This window comes from Caloenas nicobarica, chromosome 2, assembly GCF_036013445.1.
Source record: "Caloenas nicobarica isolate bCalNic1 chromosome 2, bCalNic1.hap1, whole genome shotgun sequence".
NCBI classification, from domain to species: Eukaryota; Metazoa; Chordata; class Aves; order Columbiformes; family Columbidae; genus Caloenas; species Caloenas nicobarica.
The window spans coordinates 122,424,080-122,444,801 of record NC_088246.1 but is presented as its reverse complement, the minus strand read 5'-3'; the positions used below and the strand labels follow the sequence as shown (position 1 = coordinate 122,444,801).

The 20,722-nt window shown below is 34.9% G+C and overlaps 1 protein-coding gene across 1 annotated transcript in view; it reads right to left on the bottom strand.

Annotated features, from left to right (window-relative positions):
• SNTG1 (syntrophin gamma 1) overlaps positions 1–20,722 on the bottom strand; it is a 329,768-nt gene that overhangs the window by 29,533 nt on the left and 279,513 nt on the right. The window contains exons 13-14 of the mRNA XM_065629093.1: positions 12,058–12,174; positions 8,588–8,659 (exon numbers count right to left, since the gene is read on the bottom strand). Coding sequence (XP_065485165.1) covers positions 8,588–8,659; positions 12,058–12,174 — 189 coding nt within the window. The remainder of the gene's footprint in view (positions 1–8,587; positions 8,660–12,057; positions 12,175–20,722) is intronic.

Sequence of the window (20,722 nt, the reverse complement as noted above, 5' to 3'; positions counted from 1 at the left end):
GAGGAAGAGCCATAAAACTTGCAGCAGTATGACTCCTGCTTGCCTAATTAATAATGATGTCCATGTTAAGTGAGAGTAATAAATTTGTCTAAGGGAACCAAGCATGGTTCATTAGGCAGGTCCTTTCAAATTAAGGCAGAATGTTGCTTTATCACTAAGTAGTGACATCACCTTTTCTTCTGCAAAGGTAATCTCTTCTCTTTTGAAAGACTGCCCTCTCCAGAAGCAGCACTGTTCCTTTTTGACTACTTGTATCTTTTTTTTTCTTTCTTTTTCTCTTTTTTTTTTTTTTTTTTTTTTTTTTAATAATTGAATGTATTAAATACTGATATTTCAGCTATTATTTAGATCTGCTGAAGTGGAAGACACCCTCAACTTTTACTACAGTCAGTGAGAGTTGAGTTGTTCTATTCTACAAAGTTCTGTGCAATAAAAACCAAAACCAGGTCTAACAGTTTCATGCTCATGGCATGATTTTTACCCAGGAAGTGCTCAAGAACTATCTGGAAATCTGGTTTACCTGTAAAGATATATGTAATATACTGAGTAATTTGGCAATTGAACTGTAAATATTAGTGACATTGGCAAGCAGTTTTTGACATGAACAACAATTCATATAAGATGTTCAAAACCATCCTAATCAGAGTGGTATACCTAAACAGACAAAATAGACCTTGATTTTTGAGATAATTTTATTTCAGTTATTAAAATGAAATAAATATTCGTGTTCATGACATTAATTATAATAATTTGTAATAATACACAGATAAGAAAGCAAAGAAAACATGTTTTCTTTGTTGACTAGTTTAGACAGTCCTGCAAAAAGAAATCTGCCATATCATAATCAATATTCAAACCCAGCACCTAAATTCTCTGAAGATAGAAAGCATTCTGTCATCAAATCAAGAGTGCAATAACTCCAAGGCGACTGTAAGAACTAATTACATCACACCTTTATATTCGTGCCCTGATTACTTTACTGTTTATGTCTACTTCCACTTTATCTGCTCCATCTACATAAACATGCATCCTTCTTTCTAAGGGATTCTAATGATCCACTTCTTTATCTGAAACTTTGGGAACACTTCTCTTGAGCATCACCATTAGTTGCTATGGAGATGGTTCTAATACATTTTACAGGCAGCAGGGAACAAATTCACACAGAGTGAAAAAAAAGATCCTGCTTCTCCAACATATCTCCATTCATCAAGTAAAAAACCAAAAACCCACAACAAAAACAAAACCAAAAAACCAAACAAAAACAAAACAAAAAAGAAAACAACAACAACAACCAAAAAACCAACAAAATAAAATAAAACAAACATGCAGGCATGCACGTGTTTGTACATATCTTATTTAGACCCTTCTGAATTTTAATGTTAAAAACTCTAAGAAAGATGTTGACATTGCATATGTATATATATATGCATTGAAGTAAACACAGAATGCCAGCTGAACTAAAACTGGACAGAATATTTTTCAATGTTCAAGATTTATGAAAATATGTTTTCTCAAGGGGAAAATTATTTCTAATTACAGGATAAATTGTAGTTTCAATTAAATTTCCATTAGACAGATTTTTCTGATTGCTTGAGAGAAATAGAAATGTTCATTCCCTGTAACCTATTAGGTACAGCACTAAGCTTGAATTACTTTCCTATTCTGCCAGATAGGAAAATTAATTTCCTATTCTGCTTGATTAAAAGATGATGCAGTCTTAAACATTCTCCTTTGAATCAGAGCAAGAGTTTAAACAGAGGTTTCTCCTGAGCCAGTGCCATAATCGTGCCTATTTTTTAAAGATCTCCACTCAGAAATATGTTTATTTTAGTGTCATATGAGAAAAACTGTCAAAAATCTCATCTTGTGGGGAAAAAAAAAATTCTAATACTTTCCAAAGAAACACTGGTGGTTATTTTCTGCTAAAGAGCTGATCTGGGACCTCTGATCTTTGGAACAGCAACAACTGCTTCAGGTATGGGAAGAAAAAAATACAAGTTAAGAACCACTGAAAAATTTAGATGTTCTGGGCAAAATTTGGCTGTTACAGTTTTCAAGAGTTCATTCTGAACATGCTCCATCTGCAAGGTGTCTGGGAAGAGAAGAACGTTTCCTACTTTATGTTATGTTACTATCCATGTGAAATTAGAACAGCACACACTATTTCTCCTTAAGAGACTGTGCACTTCTTCAAGAGAAAAAGGCACCTGACTGAAAACCAGAAGTGGACAGAGAAATTATGTGGAAGAAAAGTCTTAATGATTCTCATATGGTGATTTTTTTTCTTTCAACTTTAGATGCATTTGTTTTAAAGGTAAGAAAAGGTCTTTTAAAAGTCTTCCTGATGAAGGACAAAAATATTGGAGGGATAAGAATTAAATCCTATTCAATAAAAGGCTGGAAAACTATCCATCAAATTGATTACACATTATAATAAAAGTATAAGTAATCACGTAAGTAATGTGACCACATACCTTCTATTCTTTTTAAAAACGGAATTCTTTACTTAAATAGCTTATCAATACATTATGGTAGGCTGATACTAGGGTAGCATAATGAAAGCATTTGTGTTGGGTTGGCTCTGGTTGTTGAGAGAAAGTAATATGTAAACTTCCATTGTGTAGAGAATGCACCAAAGGAAATTTTGAATAGTTGTCCCTGAGACAAGAACAATTTATTTCATATAACAAATGGGACACAGATCCAGTGAAAAAAAATACAGTATGATCACGGCTGCATGAAATCCTATACTCCCAATTTCTTAATGTAATAAAACTCCAACATCTTATGCTAGAATGTAATTATTGCTATAGTCAGAAAGACAAGACAAAATTCAAATGATTAAAGATTGTGACCAGAAAATAAGATAAAACAGACAAGTTTGAGAAAAATGCTACACAACAATGTACCTAAAACGGTGTCTCAGATTATATTAGTAGATAAAATACTAAAATAATGCATTACTCTAATCTTGAGAAATGCCCTGATGTGACTAAGTCAGGGAGAGGAAACTTCAAACTTTGGATGAATCTTGAACATCTGGAAAGAAAGATGCATCCTTGTATTTCCAGAGCATCCTCATTCATTATTTATATTTCACACCTTATTTCTGTTCTTTTTCATCATTCCTTTTGCCTTATATTAAAAGTTGAAGCTGGCTTTGCTGTGAGACTTGTAACTAGAAAGGCAGCAAAAAGCAATTTCTTAGAAGAAGGGAAAGCTGATGCCTTTAATCAACAGGTTGCAAGAGTCATTTAAACATGTATTTTCTATATCTGTTATTCTTCTTCTTTTCCTCTGTGTGTTCATCTTATTATTTTTTCCAGGAAGCAGGATCAGATTCTGAGATTGGCAGTCACAGCCCAACACAATTGACTCATTTTTTCCCCAAGAAGTGACAGTTTATGCTATCCTAATATTGCATAAAAATACCCAGAAGAAATAGGGGTTTTATTAAGAAAAAAAAAAACCTCTTTAAATGGAAATAGAAAAAGCCTTACTTAATAATTTTACATTTCAAATATCATTTGTCCTTCCTCTTCTGAATCAAATAAAATGTTATCAAGCCTTCATACAGTGGTAGTTGTCAGGTATCTAACAACACTGCTTCTTCTTTCAAAAGAGACTCTTCCATGTGCTGTACAGTTACAGGAACATTAACATCTTTGAGACTCAGTGCACATTAAATTTATTCAAATTAACAAACAACAGATTAAGGATTGTATCACTAGGTACATGTTAAAAAGAAATGAACTGACATCACACACAGAATCATATTAATTGAAAATATGGATGAGGTGTGGTCATCTAGTGCATGTCTCTATGCAAGGTAGGGGCAGCTACACACTGGCGTATGCTTATAAGGATCCAGTGATGGAAATTCAATGGCCTTGGCAGAAGCTCTGTTTCAGTACTGAATGATTCCAACACCCAAGAAGTTTATTGTGTAACTGAAGCCAACTTAATGATGGTCTTAGTGCTAGTGCACATGGAGATAATTTATGACTTTTACTATGTTTCTTATCCTATAAGACAACTGTAATTCTAATTACAGTGGGAACAGATCCTTTTTTCTTTGAAAACATTAAAATAGTCTTAAATTTAGAACAGGAGGCAAACCAAAGACTGAAAATTACTTCAACAGTTTAGAACAGAACACTCAACAGTTTAGCACTTTTTCCATGAAGTGGCATCTGGATTAACGCTAGATGAAAATCTCATTTTCCCTGGATGTAGTATTAACATGTTAATAAAAGGGATCCATTAATTATGCCTCCAGTTTTGAACACATGTAAAGTGCTTTAGTGGAATCAAATCAGGATGCAAGTCTCAGCCATTGAGCAAACTATGTTAATGATATACCTCAAATATGTTATACACCTTCACTTTATATGTTTATGTGTCTATTTGTATTAATTTAAAAATATCTTAATAAATAAACACTTTCAGCATTTTCCTATGCTTTTTATATAATCCTTTTCCCATACTTGACTTCGTGGAAAAGGAGAACAAAATTACAGGAAATTTAAGTGAGAAAATTAGCATAAGTGCATTAGAGGGTTTTACACACACTAAGAACTCAATAAGGAAGGAAATACAAGTCTTCTGAGACATCAAGTTGGTCCTGATTGATATAGTAAGAAAATTATAGCTGCACTGATGTGAATGATACCAGTTATAAACATCAATGATTAACCAACCTGACATATTGCTGGCATAGACTGCCTTTTGCAATTATCACCACATTTCATTTCAGAGCTGACCTGACACCTGAATATGTTTTCTGTTTTATGCTGAATAAAGTGTGCTTTTTATTGCAAATCTCTAAATATTTTTACATGACACATTGAAGACAGAAGGCAGGTGACTGAGCTATAGAAAGCATTTTCTCACGATTAAAAGATGTTTGGATGAATCTGAAGGACATTAGTAACTCAAGCAAAAAAGGCAAACTTGCAGAGAAGTGCAACCTTTTATATCATTCTTCATACTTTACCTGAAAATTTTAACAAACTTTTTTTCTACCCCCTATGTGGAAAAAATCCCTAAATATTTAAGTTATTTACGAATTTATCAAGGGTACCTAAATCTTGTTAAAATATACACATTTACACACACACACACACGCGCACACACTGAAAATACACAAACATAAAAGGTACCAAAAAGACACATACAGTTCACCAAGCTTTGAAGTACCACACAGGACAAGGCCATCTGCCCATTTCTGAAGCTAGTGATATAAGTGCTTGGTTTTCTGGAGTACTGAAGATTTGATCAATCTGAACATTGGAATTAGCTGGCTGTTGATAGGGCTTTATCCCTCAAAACAGAGGATAAGGTGAAACAAGCTTCTTCCAGAATAAATTAGAAATATTTATTCATAGCAAGCTCTACCACCGATTCTGTTGAAAACGACTCGTAGATCCATTTTAATGTCAGAAGTGGTATCATTAGATTATCTTGCCTGACAAATTGCTGAACATGGATCATAGATTTTCATGCACGTGCTAATGTCACTGTCCCACTACCATCAGATGGAAGGAAACTACTGGTAAAAAAGAAAGCAGTTTAAAAGCTATCAACTTCTCTTACCAGTTCCTTCCAATGATTAATCATCAGAACTTTTATAGTTTCTAACTCTTTTCCAATTCAAACTTGCCCGACTTTGATTTCTACTCACTCTTTCTTTTTACCTGTTTCTTTTTAGGTTAAAACAGTTCCTCAGTGCCTTATATTTTCTCTCTGTTAAGGTACTTCCATATCATAATCAACAGATCTATTGATATTTTAATAAAACATATACTTATCAATTTATGTATTTACCACTCCTCTACTGCCCAGGTCTTAGGTTATTTGCATCTCCATAAATGATCCCTGACATCTCTGATTAAGGTGCAGAACATCCTGATTCTTAGGTGCTTTGAGACTGAGAAAACTGCAAAAATTGAAAATGGCATCCCAGTTCCCTGTATCATTCATGAGAAGAGTCAGAGCCTTTGGAATGGATACCAAAGGAGAAAGCACACTCCACACATGCAGGCAACTATGAAGAAAACATTGGCCACAGTGGCAGCTGAGTTCTGAGCTTTATTTAATATGGTTGGACTATACTCCCTTTCTGATGATTAAATCAGTGAAGTCCTTTGCTGGGTGTAGACATTAATATTTATTTAGTGTTTTCATATTTTTACTGTCACCAGAAGTGATTGTATTCTCACATATTAAAACACTGAAATATTAATGTGTGTTCAGTAGGACCTGGCAGCTCCTATTCTCCTCTGTAATGCTTCTGTCATGAAGAGAAACTTAGAGAAATCTCTCTAGCTGAGGCAATCTACAATTCAATTTGAAAAGACAAACTTAAGGTTTGTACCCTAGTTGCAAACTAGTTTCTAATTAGAGAGTTGTGCTTAATGGGGCGGAGTCTAGTTGGAAGCCTGTATCTGGTGGAGTGCCTCAAGAGTCAGTACTGGGGCCAGTATTGTTCAATATATTCATCAATGACTTGGACGAGGGAATAGAGTGCACTATCAGCAAGTTTGCTGATGACACCAAGCTGGGAGAGGTGTCTGACACACCAGAGGGCTGTGCTGCCATCCAACGAGACCTGGACAGGCTGGAGAGTTGGGTGGGGAAAAATTTAATGAAATATAGGAAGGGAAAGTGCAGAGTCTTGCATCTGGGTAGCAACAACCCCAAGTTCCAGTATAGGTTGGGGAATGACCTATTAGAGAGCAGTGTCGGGGAGACGGACCCTTATGGCCAAGAAGGCCAATGGCATCCTGGGGCGTATTAGAAGGGGGGTGGTTAGTAGGTCGAGAGAGGTTTTCCTTCCCCTCTACTCTGCCCTGGTGAGACCACATCTGGAATATTGTGTCCAGTTCTGGGCCCCTCAGTTCAAGAAGGACAGGGAACTGCTGGAGAGAGTCCAGCGCAGGGCAACAAAGATGGTTAAGGGAGTGGAGCATCTCCCTTATGAGGAAAGGCTGAGGGAGCTGGGTCTCTTTAGTTTGGAGAAGAGGAGACTGAGGGCTGACCTCATTAATGTTTATAAATATGTAAAGGGTGAGTGTAACGAGGATGGAGCCAAGCTCTTCTCGGTGACAACCAATGATAGGACAAGAGGTAATGGGTTCAAGCTGGAACACAAAAGGTTCCGCTTAAATTTGAGAAGAAACTTCTTCTCAGTGAGGGTAACAGAACACTGGAACATGCTGCCCAGGGGAGTTGTGGAGTCTCCTTCTCTGGAGACATTCAAAACCCACTTGGATGCACTCCTGTGCAATCTACTCTAGGTGAACCTGCTTTAGCAGGTGGGTTAGACTAGATGAACTCCAGAGGTCCCTTCCAATCCCAACCATTCTTTGATTCTGTAATGTCTTCACAAAATGACTAACTTTTTCTGTTAATTCTCTCCCTACATGATGACTACTAATAAGTCAATTTTTGCACACATTTGAGTTACATTTGGGATGTTCTACTCCTTACTGAAGACTTCAGACCCCACAGCCAATGTAGCAGTTAAAGAACAAATTTCACTTTTCCCTTCCAGCTTGCTAGCAGAGAATTTTTTTTTTCAGACTATAAATTTAGTTTCTTATTTTTGAAGTCTCTTATGTAAAAAGTTTCTGAATTTTATTGACCTGTTTCACCTGTAATCTGCCTCCTAAAGGAAAGTATAGTGCATCTATGATCTACAGAAACTAGGAAATGTGTCGTGTACATCATATAAGGTCTTCCCTGCTTTTAAATATGGTTTTTCACACTTTTTTTTGGTACTAGTCTATCTCTTCCTAGATGAAATTTCACAACAGACCAAATTACCTTTTATACAATTTTGACCGAAAAACCCCAAAACCAACATACACAGGAAAACACTTCAGATAAATCGGAAAAGATAATTTTTTTTTTCATCTCCTTTTCCTCTGTTCATGTTTTAGATTGAGAAATGCTGAGCATCTGGAAAACAGTTTTTAAAATGGAGAGAAGAGCTTATATATTAAATCTTAATTCAGAATTAAAAATTAAGTGCGATGCACAATAACAGCCCTATGCAATTTGCTACTCACAGCTTTAATTTTCTAAATATATTTCATTATTTCTTCCCATTTATTATAGTCAAGGCAAACTGAAGAAATGGGAAAAAAATAACACAAAAGTTTTTAGAACGGTATTGCATATTTTAAAGACCCTGCTCTCAGTCAGCAAAATCTTACATTGCAGCCACTGTTAGTTGCATCAACGTAGTTGAAAGTAACTGAGTTGATAGCTATTTCTTTAGCTCCTTGGTTAGAAAAAGAAGTGTTATACTGGTTAAATGTGCCACTAAAGTAAAGCTATAAACCCCATACTGCATTATGGAGAAATAAAACAGTTTCCTAGTCAAAATCAGTTTATTTCCATTTTTTCCAACACTTTCGAAAACATTTCTTCTAGAGTTTGGCTCTGTATCTACTGACACCAGGAATTCTGATATTGACTTCAAAGGGAAAAAAATTGATCTCTTTTTGCAAGCTGGTGCTACGTTCTGGCTTGTTGACCGATCTGACAAAGTGGTAATTTATTTTATACTTTCTCACCATACCTTGAGAATTTTGCACATTATTTCATAAATGGAAAATGTTTTCTCAGCTCGTGTCCAATCCCAGGTTGTGACCTTGAAAAAAAAAAATCAAACAAACAACAAAAAACAGGAAAGGTAAGTTATTTTTATTTCAGTAATTAAGTTTACTTAAAAAATAAATAATCTATCCCTATAACTTTCTATCCTTTACATCCAGTATGATCAAGCACTGCCTTAGAGAGGTAACTGCCAGGGAACAGATTGTTTCATCCAGGTAGTACTTGAGAGACATCCAGCCTGTTTGTGCTTACAGCACAGTGCGTTTGCATGCAGGCTGCTCCAGGCTGAATCATGAGGCTTCCCCTAGAAGCCTCCGGCCCACACTGGTGGGGGTTGCATTGAGATCCTGAGAGGATGCAGCCTTTCAATTCTTGTCACACGGCCTTGACTATAAGACAGAATGTTTCGCACCACTTAACCCCCTTGTAACTTGTAAACTCCCCCAATTTGCTACCAGCCACCTACCTTGTTTGCAAATCCATTAAACCAAAGTCTCCAGCCTTGCAATGTCCTAGACGCTTACTCCACATGCCATGAAATCCAGGGGAAAAAACTAGCAAGAAACCACAGAGGCAAATATACACTTTATTTTTTTCTTACCAAGATTAATCTACTCCTAAATTCTTGCAAACTAAGATTTGAAGAATAGTCCATCTCTTCTCTCTTTTTGGTGTGGTTTTTTTTGTTCATTTGTTTTTGGTTTGGTTTTGTTTTTTCCCCAGGATTTGACAATTGCTTTTATTGGTATTAATAAAAGAATTCAATAAAATTATGCAAGGATAAGAGTTAAGACTTAAATAAGACAGAGAGGGATAGATGAATATATTCAGTAAGGGGATATAATAAAGAAATAAGGGGATATAATAAAGGAATATATTCAGTCAAGGGAATATCACAACGATCTATAACTAACTTTCCAAAAACTCTAAGAAGGAAAAAGGAGAATTATTCACAGCCTCGAAAGAAAGAAGAACACACAAAATAAAATAAAAATTGAGGCTTTACATTAAAAAAAAAAAAAAAATCTTAATGGTAAAAGTATTGAACAGTGGCCCAGCTCCAAAGGAAGACAGGTGTTATTACAATCGTTAGGCAAGATGAAGAGCTTGATGAAGACAGAAGTTTATTTAGTTTTCAAGATTCAAAAATATAAAATTCTTTGAAAAATGTATCAAGGAAGGAAGGAAGGAAGGAGATGAAATAAAGAAAGGTGAAAAAAAGCTGCTTTTTCTACTGAGGACAAAAAATGAACTTTCTCACCAGGAACACAGAAATGGGCACAGGGATCTTGGGTCCTGCTACAGCTCCATTGACCCCAAAACACCAGCCACACAAGCTAAAGTCGTATCGCCCCATCAGGAAAAGTAGTTACTGTTGCTGCTGAAGCACAAAGCCATTTGTAGCTATGTTTAAAAACTTACTTTTGTCTTAAAACTACACTTTACACATCTCAAAACCAGAAACTCTAAACTGTGGCATTGAAGTTTGTTCTTAATTTTCTGTAATCCCCAGAAACATAAACACATACACCTGCAGTACAGCAAACATAACTGAACGTGTAAAAGTTTGCATGTAGAAAATAGGATTTTAGAAGTCCTTTTAAAAGGCCAACTGCAGTCTTTCATAACAAGATAAATTTGCTGGCCATGTAAGCATGCAATTAATACATACATTTCATGTTTTTAAGGTAGCTCGATAGGAACGCTTCCTCTGTTTGTCCTTTACAAAGCATGTTTATCATTCTACTTCCTCTTACTCCATATAGAGAAAATATTTTTTCTCTATGTTTGAACTGTCTTTCTGTTTTAGAATAAGAACCAGATTCTGGCAAAGCAAAATCATGTTGTGCTTGCAGCTCAGCTGAAACAAGACCTATAAAGACTTCAATAATTGGTGGCTTGTCTCATACAGCAGCAGCTAGCCAAAATTGTCCTAACTCACATCACTGTGGTTTGCATCTCTATTACAAATATGTTCCTTCCACACCCATTAATCATCCCCCATAAGCCATTTACCTACCAGCAGAATACTACTCCTGGAAACTTATGATTGAATCCTCAGTACAGAGGCTTGTAGTTCCTTCCATAGTGCTTACAAAAAAATAACTTTCCTCTTCTGTATTGAACAGGAGCTCTCAGCACTTTTTCTGCTTCTATCTAGTGTTTAGGATGGAAGTGGCTGTATTTGATAGGCAGCAAATGCTCAGGTAGGTCTTCCAAAGCCGGGAGAGCTGCTTTTGAATTAAGATGTTTTGCAGCATAATCTGACATTGAAATCTGATTCTGAAAAATATGCACCAACAAAAGCCAAACTCCCATACCAGTGAATTAGTGTACCAATACTGAACGCATAAAGTTCTTAGTTCGTACTTACTTCCACTCTTCATGTCTTTCACATGTTCTTAAACACTTTCCTAAACAAACATGAATAGCAACTGATGAATGATGTAAAGACTTGCAAACTGACTTTCAAGTACCTCAGGAACGAGTTGCCCAGAGAGGTGGTAGACGCCCCATCTCTGGGAACATTCAAGGCCAGGCTGAATAGGGCTCTGAGAAACCTGATTTAATCAAAGACGTCCTTGCTTATTGCAGAGGGGTTGGACTTGATGACCTTTAAAAGTCCCTTCCAATCCAAACTGTTCTATGATTTTATGATTCAGGCAGGAAGGAGCTACAGCCCTGATCTGGCAACACAGGGTTTAGCAGCAGTCAGAAAGGTCACCCAATAAACACACAACTATCCCTGCTGCCAGTATGGAAGTGTTAATGGCTCCTTAGCTACTGGCTTAAAAGTTAGCTAGAGGATATCTCCATTTGCTGCAGTTCAGATGTAGCATAAAACTGTGAAAGTAAATTGCTGAGTATGACACAACAAATAGGATTTTACTCAGTGTTGCCAGCCAGACTCAAATAAATACATTTAAACTAAACAATTTCATTTGCTTCCCTACCTTATTTTTGGTGCTCCCAAGCAGCATAAAAGTTACATGCAGGATGACACCTACATACAGAGATATTGCCATTTCTACAGCATGCAAAAAGCTTTGATATTTCCCCAAATCTCAACAGTTTGACTTTAGAATGATAGTTCTGTTTAACCATCTTGCTTCAGGCTTGTTCTGCCTGCCAAACGAAAATGAAAAGCCTCCTTTTAGCACATGTAGCTTTCTCACGTATTTTAATAAGTGCTCATGTAAGTGGGGGAAAAGAAGTTCTTGTTAGATGCCCGGTCATCTGATGAAGAGCTATTTTCTGTCCCTTCTGTACCACATACCTTGGTGGTACCTTTCAGTGCTTTAAGTTGCAATTCTGTTAGCTCAATTAGTGATAGTTCATTGTGAAAGCCTTGCACATATTACAGAAAATATTTTATTTAATAACAAATTATTAAATTTACTTATTTCTGCTAAGCATGAGAAATATACTTACTGGAGGTGCTATAAATTTATACAGGGAAGATCCCCTCAGTGCTAGAAACTTTGGTGCATACATTCGATCCTGAAGGGAGTCTTGTTCCCGTTCTTCCGTCCAGCCCATGTAGACTATCTGACAGTAAAAATCAATAGCGTTGTCAAATTCCTCAGAGACCTTCTTCAAATGAATTGCAAATATTTCATGCAAGTAAGCTGATGTCTGTCAAATGTTACATAGCTACAAACCTTGAACCACTGAGACAACATGGTGTATTGGCAGTTCACTTACAATCATATATTTTTATAAAGAATGCCTGTTATGACAATCCAAAAACATCAGAACAAATATTTATTGCACTAGCAACAACAAAAAAGGTAAACCACATACTCAGTGGATGTTAAAGGTCTATTCCATCATTAAAAGCTCCCTGGAGTAATTCTACATATTTGCTAACAGATCACATCTGAGGAATTTAATGCAAGTGAAGTGTAAGGAACCACTAGGCAGGAATACAAAATCAAGAAACTGTTGCACTGGAATGTAAATACAGCCTCCACATACAAGTTCACAATTATGCCTTAAGCAATATGACCTTGCAAATTTTATTTCCAAATAATGACAGCATTTTTTTCTCCTCTGAAAATGCCCATGTAGGAGTTTTGAACCTGCTTGCTTAGGAATAGCAAACTAATAGACTGTTTTCAGACACTATTTTGAACAGACTTTACCAACAGCTAAGAAATAACCAGAATGTTGTTGACTCTTACCATTGCTTGCAGATCTACCAACATAGATGTATGAAATAGAACTTATTCAAACCCATTTTAGGATCTAATTCCCTACCTATCCATCTATTCAATTTGAGTAATTTAATATCAAATCATTATTTAGTAACTGTGTATGAGTCACCACTACCCCAGCTTCTGGAGAAAATCTGAACAGGGAGTAGACACATCATGCAACTTTTGATTTATAACCATGCCATTAGCAATAAAAAACAATTTCCACTGGGCACTTGTACACTACTGCTACGGAGAATAGATCAACTCATATTTCACACAGTGCTGCTAATGGAATAGATCTATTTTTAAATCTCTCTCTGAAACTGACTTATACATTAATTAGTCATGGGGCATTCTCTGTCTTAAATGTCAGTAATGAACATGTAAGGAAAACAGTTCAGGAAAAATAACCATTATACAATCATAAGAATAGTCAATGAGTTAGTAAGTCTACCTACAGTATAAATGTACCTACTGCATGTTTAATCCTTTGAGATTTTGTGTCACATACTTTTAAAGAAGTGATTTACAAAAGTTTATTTCATTATTGTTGGGAAGAGGATTTTCATTCACAGTTCTTCATGGAATATACATGAAAATAAATAGGGAGATCTTTTTTTTCATTTTTTTTTTTCTTCTTCTTGTCTTTTGGTTGGATTTTATTGTAACACACTGGAAATTAATTGCTTTTTCAAATTAATGTGTAAAAAATCTACACTATTACTCTCCATCACAGTTTATTAGGTATTTAATGGTCTATAAACAGAGACAGGGAGAATGTCCATTCCTCTAACATTTACAGTGAAACCTCAACATTTAATTCTTCTTCAAATAGCAAACACTAATACTACAATATAGTCTGAGGTCCAATGGCTAATGTGTTTAAGTATCTGCTGGTTTGGTGATTAAAAAAGTTTATAAAACTCAATAATAAGATAGAGCTGTACCACAGTACTCAAGAATCAGAGTGCTCAACACCATATTGTCAGGCAATATCTAAGAACTGCATTCTCTGAAATCTCATTCACTCCTGAATCAAGACATAGTCAGGAAAAACAAACAACTGACAGATACAGTAAGAGAAATTTTAGATTATTTCAATTCAATGTTTCTTCCAATTTCCCTCATTTCTGCTGTTTTGTATGTTATCCAATGTAAGATAAGTACAGATTCCCATCCCTCTGACTTGGTAGGAATCTGTAGAGCTCAGTGGCTGAGAAAGGCTACACAGATGAGTAAAATCAGTATTAAAAAAATGCACTACTATGTTCAGAAGTTTGGCAAATTTTCCTCTCTGTAACTGAAAGAGAATGAATGATCTCTAATTTCTAGGAATTGAGATATCTATACTTTTAAATTAATTAAACTGAATTGATTTGGTTCCATCTTTGATTTGTCTCATTAAAATTGGACACGCAGTAAGATATCATCTTGCCTGATGATATTTAATATCACTGTAGCACTATATGTAATCTATTTTCAGTTAGTGTTTTTATTTTTCACATTCCTCATTTCTACTTCTACTATTCATCAGAATAACAGGATACAGTCACTCATGCTGTGCAGATGTATTGATATTTCACATTTGACTGCCTTAATACTAAAGGAGACATGAAATTTAAGGAAAATGCTCCTTTAGGTATTTCTCCCTTGCCTCTGTAGATCATGAGGAGAAATTACATTGATTTTTCAGACAACTTGCTGTACCAAGGTTTTATTAACAAAAAGGCATTTCTCCTTCAGACTAAATACCTACTATTAAACATACAGAAGTAATGTTAAGCAAAGGCTGTATGATTGTCATTAGGAACGCTTACAGAGTTGTTTGAGTGGATATGCATATTCACATGTGTGGATTAAAAAAGCATAGGCTAAATTCTGGAAAACAGGGCTAAACTGAACAAATACTTGATAACCATTTTACTTACGGGTTACTAATGTGGTGTCAGTTTACCTAAACACAATGAACATGTGATGTTAGGTAAAATATTGTAGTTTTTATATAATGAAGCTGAGAAACTGTTGAAAAATTTTCAGTTATGAGATAATGTAGAGGCCACGTTCTTGAGACATTTACATTACTGCTAAATATTTTGACTTCTCATAAAGCTTTGACTATGAACAACTTTAAGAAAATTATTTATTTGGAAAGGGATCTTAACTTTCCAAATTAATAGTTCATGTGTATATATCTATTGAAATAGTAGATGAATATGAAATTTGACTTGTGAGATTTGTGACATGTAACATCTTAATGCTACACACGTGGACTTAGCCCAAAATACGGAATTTCATGAGATTCTATCTGAAAAGAAGTGTTTACAACCACAGACACATGATGAATGGAAATAAATGTGAATCACAAATGGACAGTGTATAGCAGCCCCCTTTATAAATTTAAAATCCAGGTTAGTTTTTTAATCTTAGAAGTTTTTTACATTCCTATAAACTAGTGACAATTATCAACGAAGGTGGCTGTGGTGGGGAAAACAGATTTTATTTGTGATAACATTTCACTTAAAAGATAATTTTTGCAGTCCTGGTTTCTGACTTACCTGAAGCAACTCATTCCTCAAAATCAAATGGTGACACAAATTAGCTAATTTACTGGATGTTGGTTCAGTAACAAATATTCAAGAAGTTATAATGGTTTATGAGTTAAATCATGTATAATTTTTTTAAAAAAACATAAATGATAAATGAAACAGGACACTTTCTTCTTTCAAAAATCCATAATCTCCTATTTAGTATATACTTACATCACATGGATATCCTAATCAAGCAAGACAAATTACCATAAATCACCATATTTCATACCAGTCCAACATATTGCTAAAATGTCTTAAATAGCCTTGACTTTCAGGGGAATTCTCCAGAGTTTTAACACAAATTATACTATATTTTAGGAAAAGCACTAAGATAAAAATACAAAAAAACCCCCAACCTAAGCCTTTTAAATACAGGACTGTTTTTGCCAGTGATTGCATTATCATGACAGTTTTTGTTTCATTTTAGTGTGGTTTTCTTGGTTTTCTGTGAACATATGACTATAATGAATTCTGAGACTATCATGCAAAGAAAAGGGTATTAAAACCAGGGTAGAGAACACTATCTGGGTTCCTTATCCCTCACCATTATTCACAGTGTTGACTAACACAATGATTTGTCTTCTGAATCCAGGTTTATTCTGTTGCCCTCCAGACTGTTTCACATAATATGAGTATGAATATGAGTCTTCCAAGATAAAAAACTGTCAGTGCATCTGTTCTGACCTTTAAATTGCCTCACTTATTTAATACCATGTGCATTTTACATTTCATTTTACTTATTTAAGACTTCTAAGTGTCTGTTCATTGAAATAAATGCTTCTGAAGACAAAGTCAATTTGAACATTAATTGGGCAACTGTGTGCCTTTGTCAAAATGTCAACATTAAAATTCGGGGTTTTTTTTCTCCTTTAAATTATTCAAGTCAATGAATAATTACACATATTTAAAATTCATTACAGTTTGAATTTGTTCATTTTAATAGAGGTGATTAGCATTTAGAAAGTACAGCATTCCTGTCTCAAGACTTTTTACAAGAAAGACCTTATGTAACTTTTTACAAAGATAGATTTGGATGCAAACTGCAGGATTAGACACAAATCTATATTGATGTGTGTGTGTGTGAAATTACTAGAAGGAATCAGTACAAAAAGAGCTCATTTTAGTCCTGGCTTGCAGAATATTGACTGGTTAATTAAAGAAAAAAAAAAAATCATCAACTTGAATAACTCGAGTAGCTAGTCAGCATATGGTAAACCCCCTGAACTGCATAAGGGATGCGTGGATGTTACATGGGATTGGGTGAATCATTTTCCTACTTAATAGGTATGGTAGCCATTAACACATGATGAAAAAATATATCTTGTGTTATCTAGAGCCAACTGCCTTCCTCACTTGAATGAGTCTCCTTCTTGTAGAGACTTCTCTTCTTTACCTGCCACATAACTCACCTTTAGAGCAGTTTAGCACTTCCCTGAGCACGTGCATTTGGCGGTAGGTTTAACACTGAAGAGACTCAGTCCCACTGCCATCACAGGCATTTACAGCCGACCTGGGAAGCTTCAGACCTTCTCTGGCACTCTCAACAGAGCAGGTGTCAGTAAACCCCTTTAAAACGAGCAGGTTTTACACACATCCTGACTAAAAAAATTACTGTATATCACACTGCCATAATTTCCTCTCCTTTTGCTGCTGTGTGACTGCAACCAGTAGGATTCTGGTTTTGCTGGGGTTTTTTGTTTGTTTTTATTTGCTACATGGTAATATTTGAATTTCTGCCTGTACATTTTTCACCTAGTGAATTTACAAGAGCTGTAAATTTTAATCCAGGAGAAAATTTCTGGTTTTTTTGAGTGTTTAAACAGTGCAATACAGAAAGTTTAATAGTCAGGTGGCGAGAAAGTAAACATCATCTATTCTAGAGCCCAGTAGCTTGACTGTGTTCAGGACTTATCTTTCGATTGATGACTTTTTTTTCTCTCTTCTAAATGAACACAGTATAAATGTAATACATTTTTGAGGCTCTAAAATATAAATGGGTTAAATAAAATAATATTTCAGGTAATCAAGCTGGAGGGCATGGCCTCTCTTTTCTGATGAAGAATATTTTACATTCATCTTTGTCAGGTTAGACTACTGAAACAGGCTGAATAAAGAAAAATATCAGAATATTACAAATCACTGAACAGCGTCTTTCAGAGTTTTGATGGTGCCACTGAGCAAACAACTGACATATTCATCTTTCTGTGGTACCAGTGTGAGTGAATTACTCACAGAAACATCTATTACCATTCTTAACTCACCCCAGGAGTGGTTTATAATTAGATTTCAATGACTGGTCACAGATATTGTTTTGATTTCCGTCTTCTGTTTCTCTGAAAAGGACTGGTAAGCAGAACTTGGACAGGACAAGTGCAATTTAGGCTGGCTGTCTTTAAGATCATGCTATTCATGTCACTGCTTTGCTCGCATTCTGAAAGTCTGCTAGATTTCTGCTTCATCCAAACGAGAAGGTAACCATAAAATGTGATAACCCCAAATGTCTGAGTATGTAGAAAACATAAATGATGGATAACAGGTTAGATTACTTTGAAATCAATTTTAGTAATTTATCTTTTGAATTTGCACATCATTACAATTACATTTCTATAGAATTAGACATTTACATTTCAAAGTGCTCACAAAGCCAGAATAAAACTGCAAATACTCAGTGTATATCTAAAGCTGTTTTTTGAGACTCTGGTGTCATTGCTTGCACAGCAAAAAAGACATATTTGACATAAGTGCCTTTTTTGGTAATAATAGCTTCACAAGACCTGACTTACAGATATTTTTATAGCTTTGTGAGATTGAAGTCCGAGCTTTTCATAAAATTAGCAGTGCAGATATATATGTAAGTATACAAAAGCCTGTTTAGGCTTAAAATATTATATTTAAATGCTTCCTCCTCTGATGAAACCAAAATCAAAAATCTATGCAATAATGTTATTCATGGCTACTGGGTGAAGTCAAATTTTTACTTTCCAATCTTAGTCATATAAATAGCAATACTTGCAAACTGAAAAAAAAAAAGCTATTAATATTTGAAAAACATATCTTGCTATTGATAATGAGAAATAAATATACTATGTTCTATCTGCGTATCAAATGACTTCTGTAAGCTTAAAGTGTTCTTAAGGCTTTCTAGGGCTCTCAGAGAACACAATTACTACTTAGATGCTCCCAGAAAAATAAATATAAATAAAATCTCCAAAAATAATTGAATAACTTTGGTCTAGAATTACATTGCCTTTTAGCAACTCATTCATTTTTTAAGAATTTAGTGCATGCAACTGAAAGAAGAAAAAGCCATCAAGAAGTGAAATTTCATTATCAAAAGTACAAACAATACTTAGTTTTCTGCATAAATCCACTTCTTTTTAGTTTTCGTAATCCATGCTCAGTTAATGAATTGTTTTGAATGAAGAGAGTGTGAATGAAGAAGTAGTAGTTACATGCGTTTTTTTCCTTCCTCACCAGCACCATGATTTTTCTGTGAGAAAGAAGATCTATAAAAGGTCAGCTGGTAGTTAGGTAGGGGGTTTTTTGTTATTAAAAAAATTGATAAAGGTTCAAGGAAAGTTACTAATTTCTAAGAACTCACATCATCAAGGGAAGGACTGTATTATTACAACAAGGTAAAACACCATTTGAAACCAAGTTTCACATTCACAGAAATGCACATAAGGAAGCAATTATCAGAGCCAAATAAAATATAGTATATGTAATTCTTCAAAGATTAACAACTATTGCAATCAGTAACATGATGGCAAGTGACACACAACACTTGGTTATGGTGTAGTTAGCATTTCTTTACAAGTATTAATGGGGACAGGTGTCTCTTTTACAAAAAATGTTACTGAATTTTCTTCTTAAACTTTCTGGGCATCAGTATCTCCAGCAACAGCTAATCAGTGCATAGCAGCAAAGTTTCAGAAAACAGTCTGATAAATAAACTATTTTTATAAAAACAAATAAATATTCTGCAATTGAAATTCAGAGTATATACCTTGCTAGATCTACAGGAAGAGATTTATTCTCTGTCTTGTGGAATTATGGCAAAAAATCATATATCAAAGGACCTTTGATGTCTTTTAGTGGTTAAAGAATACAGAAAATGTTGAATTATTTCTCTTAGTGAGAGATGTCATGAAATCTCAATTCTTAAATATATTCAGCACTTGACTGGGCAAAGTCCTGAGCAACTTGATTTATGTTGGCCCTTCTTTGAGCAGAGTTTTGATCAGGTGACCTACGACAACTCATCCAATCTAAATAATTCTGTTATTCTACGAGTCTTTGATCTCAAAGCAGTCATATCTATCTTGGAATCGTTTTTAAAATAGTCTCGACTTACTATTCCTAGAAAACCAGCTTCACCATTGTTTTTATTACAGTGTCACATTATTCTTCGGTGGCACACACAGTAGTACATACAAATACAGTAATTCACGTTTCATAATGTGAACATTTATAGCTGTCCAGGTTTTTCTGATTTTACCAGTTTCATATCTACCTTCATTTTCAATGGGGCAATGTATCAAATTTCTCACTACAGACTTTCATCCTTAAAATACACTCTGGAAAGGAATTTCTAGTACAGACTGCCTGCAGATAAGGCACCCTTGAGACTGAAGGCAGTAAGACTCTTCTATTGCTCATAAACAACCATTGAGAAATGAAAGATGAATCCTATCATCCCTTCTCAGTTGTTAACGGGGGTGAGGGGGAAAGGGTTATGACATGTGAAGGACTCTGATATTCTATGGAGACTGAGGAGGAAGGGAAAAAGAAGGTGAGAATTCAGATGAGAGTAGAGATGCTAAATATCTTGAAACCACTTGAAAGTCAGTTGACTTGCTAAACAGAATGGAAAAGGTGGCATGTAAAAGACTAAAGTAATGATGTGTAACTTGCATTCTTATACACTCTTAAAGTAAATAAAAATCTTCCTAAATTAATTACAGAGCGAGAAGAAGTGGAGCTACTCTGGAACCATTTTTAAAATTATTTTTCAAACAGTGGTATCCAAATACAACTGTGTTGAGAAAGAGAACCAGAATGCAGTCCCATTCTGAAAGACAGCAAGGTAGAGGAAAACCACTGCTAAAATATCTCTTCTAGGAACTGAGAAAAAACTTAGGGGATGATTAGATCATGAACATGACAATTAGTATATTCTATATAATATTGTTTTCATGCTTCTTGTAATAATTTATAAAGTAATCTATTTTTTTTCCTTTTTAGAATAAACTGTTTTAATTTGCCTGATATTTAGATTGAAATTAGGCTATATTAAGGATCTTTTTCTGG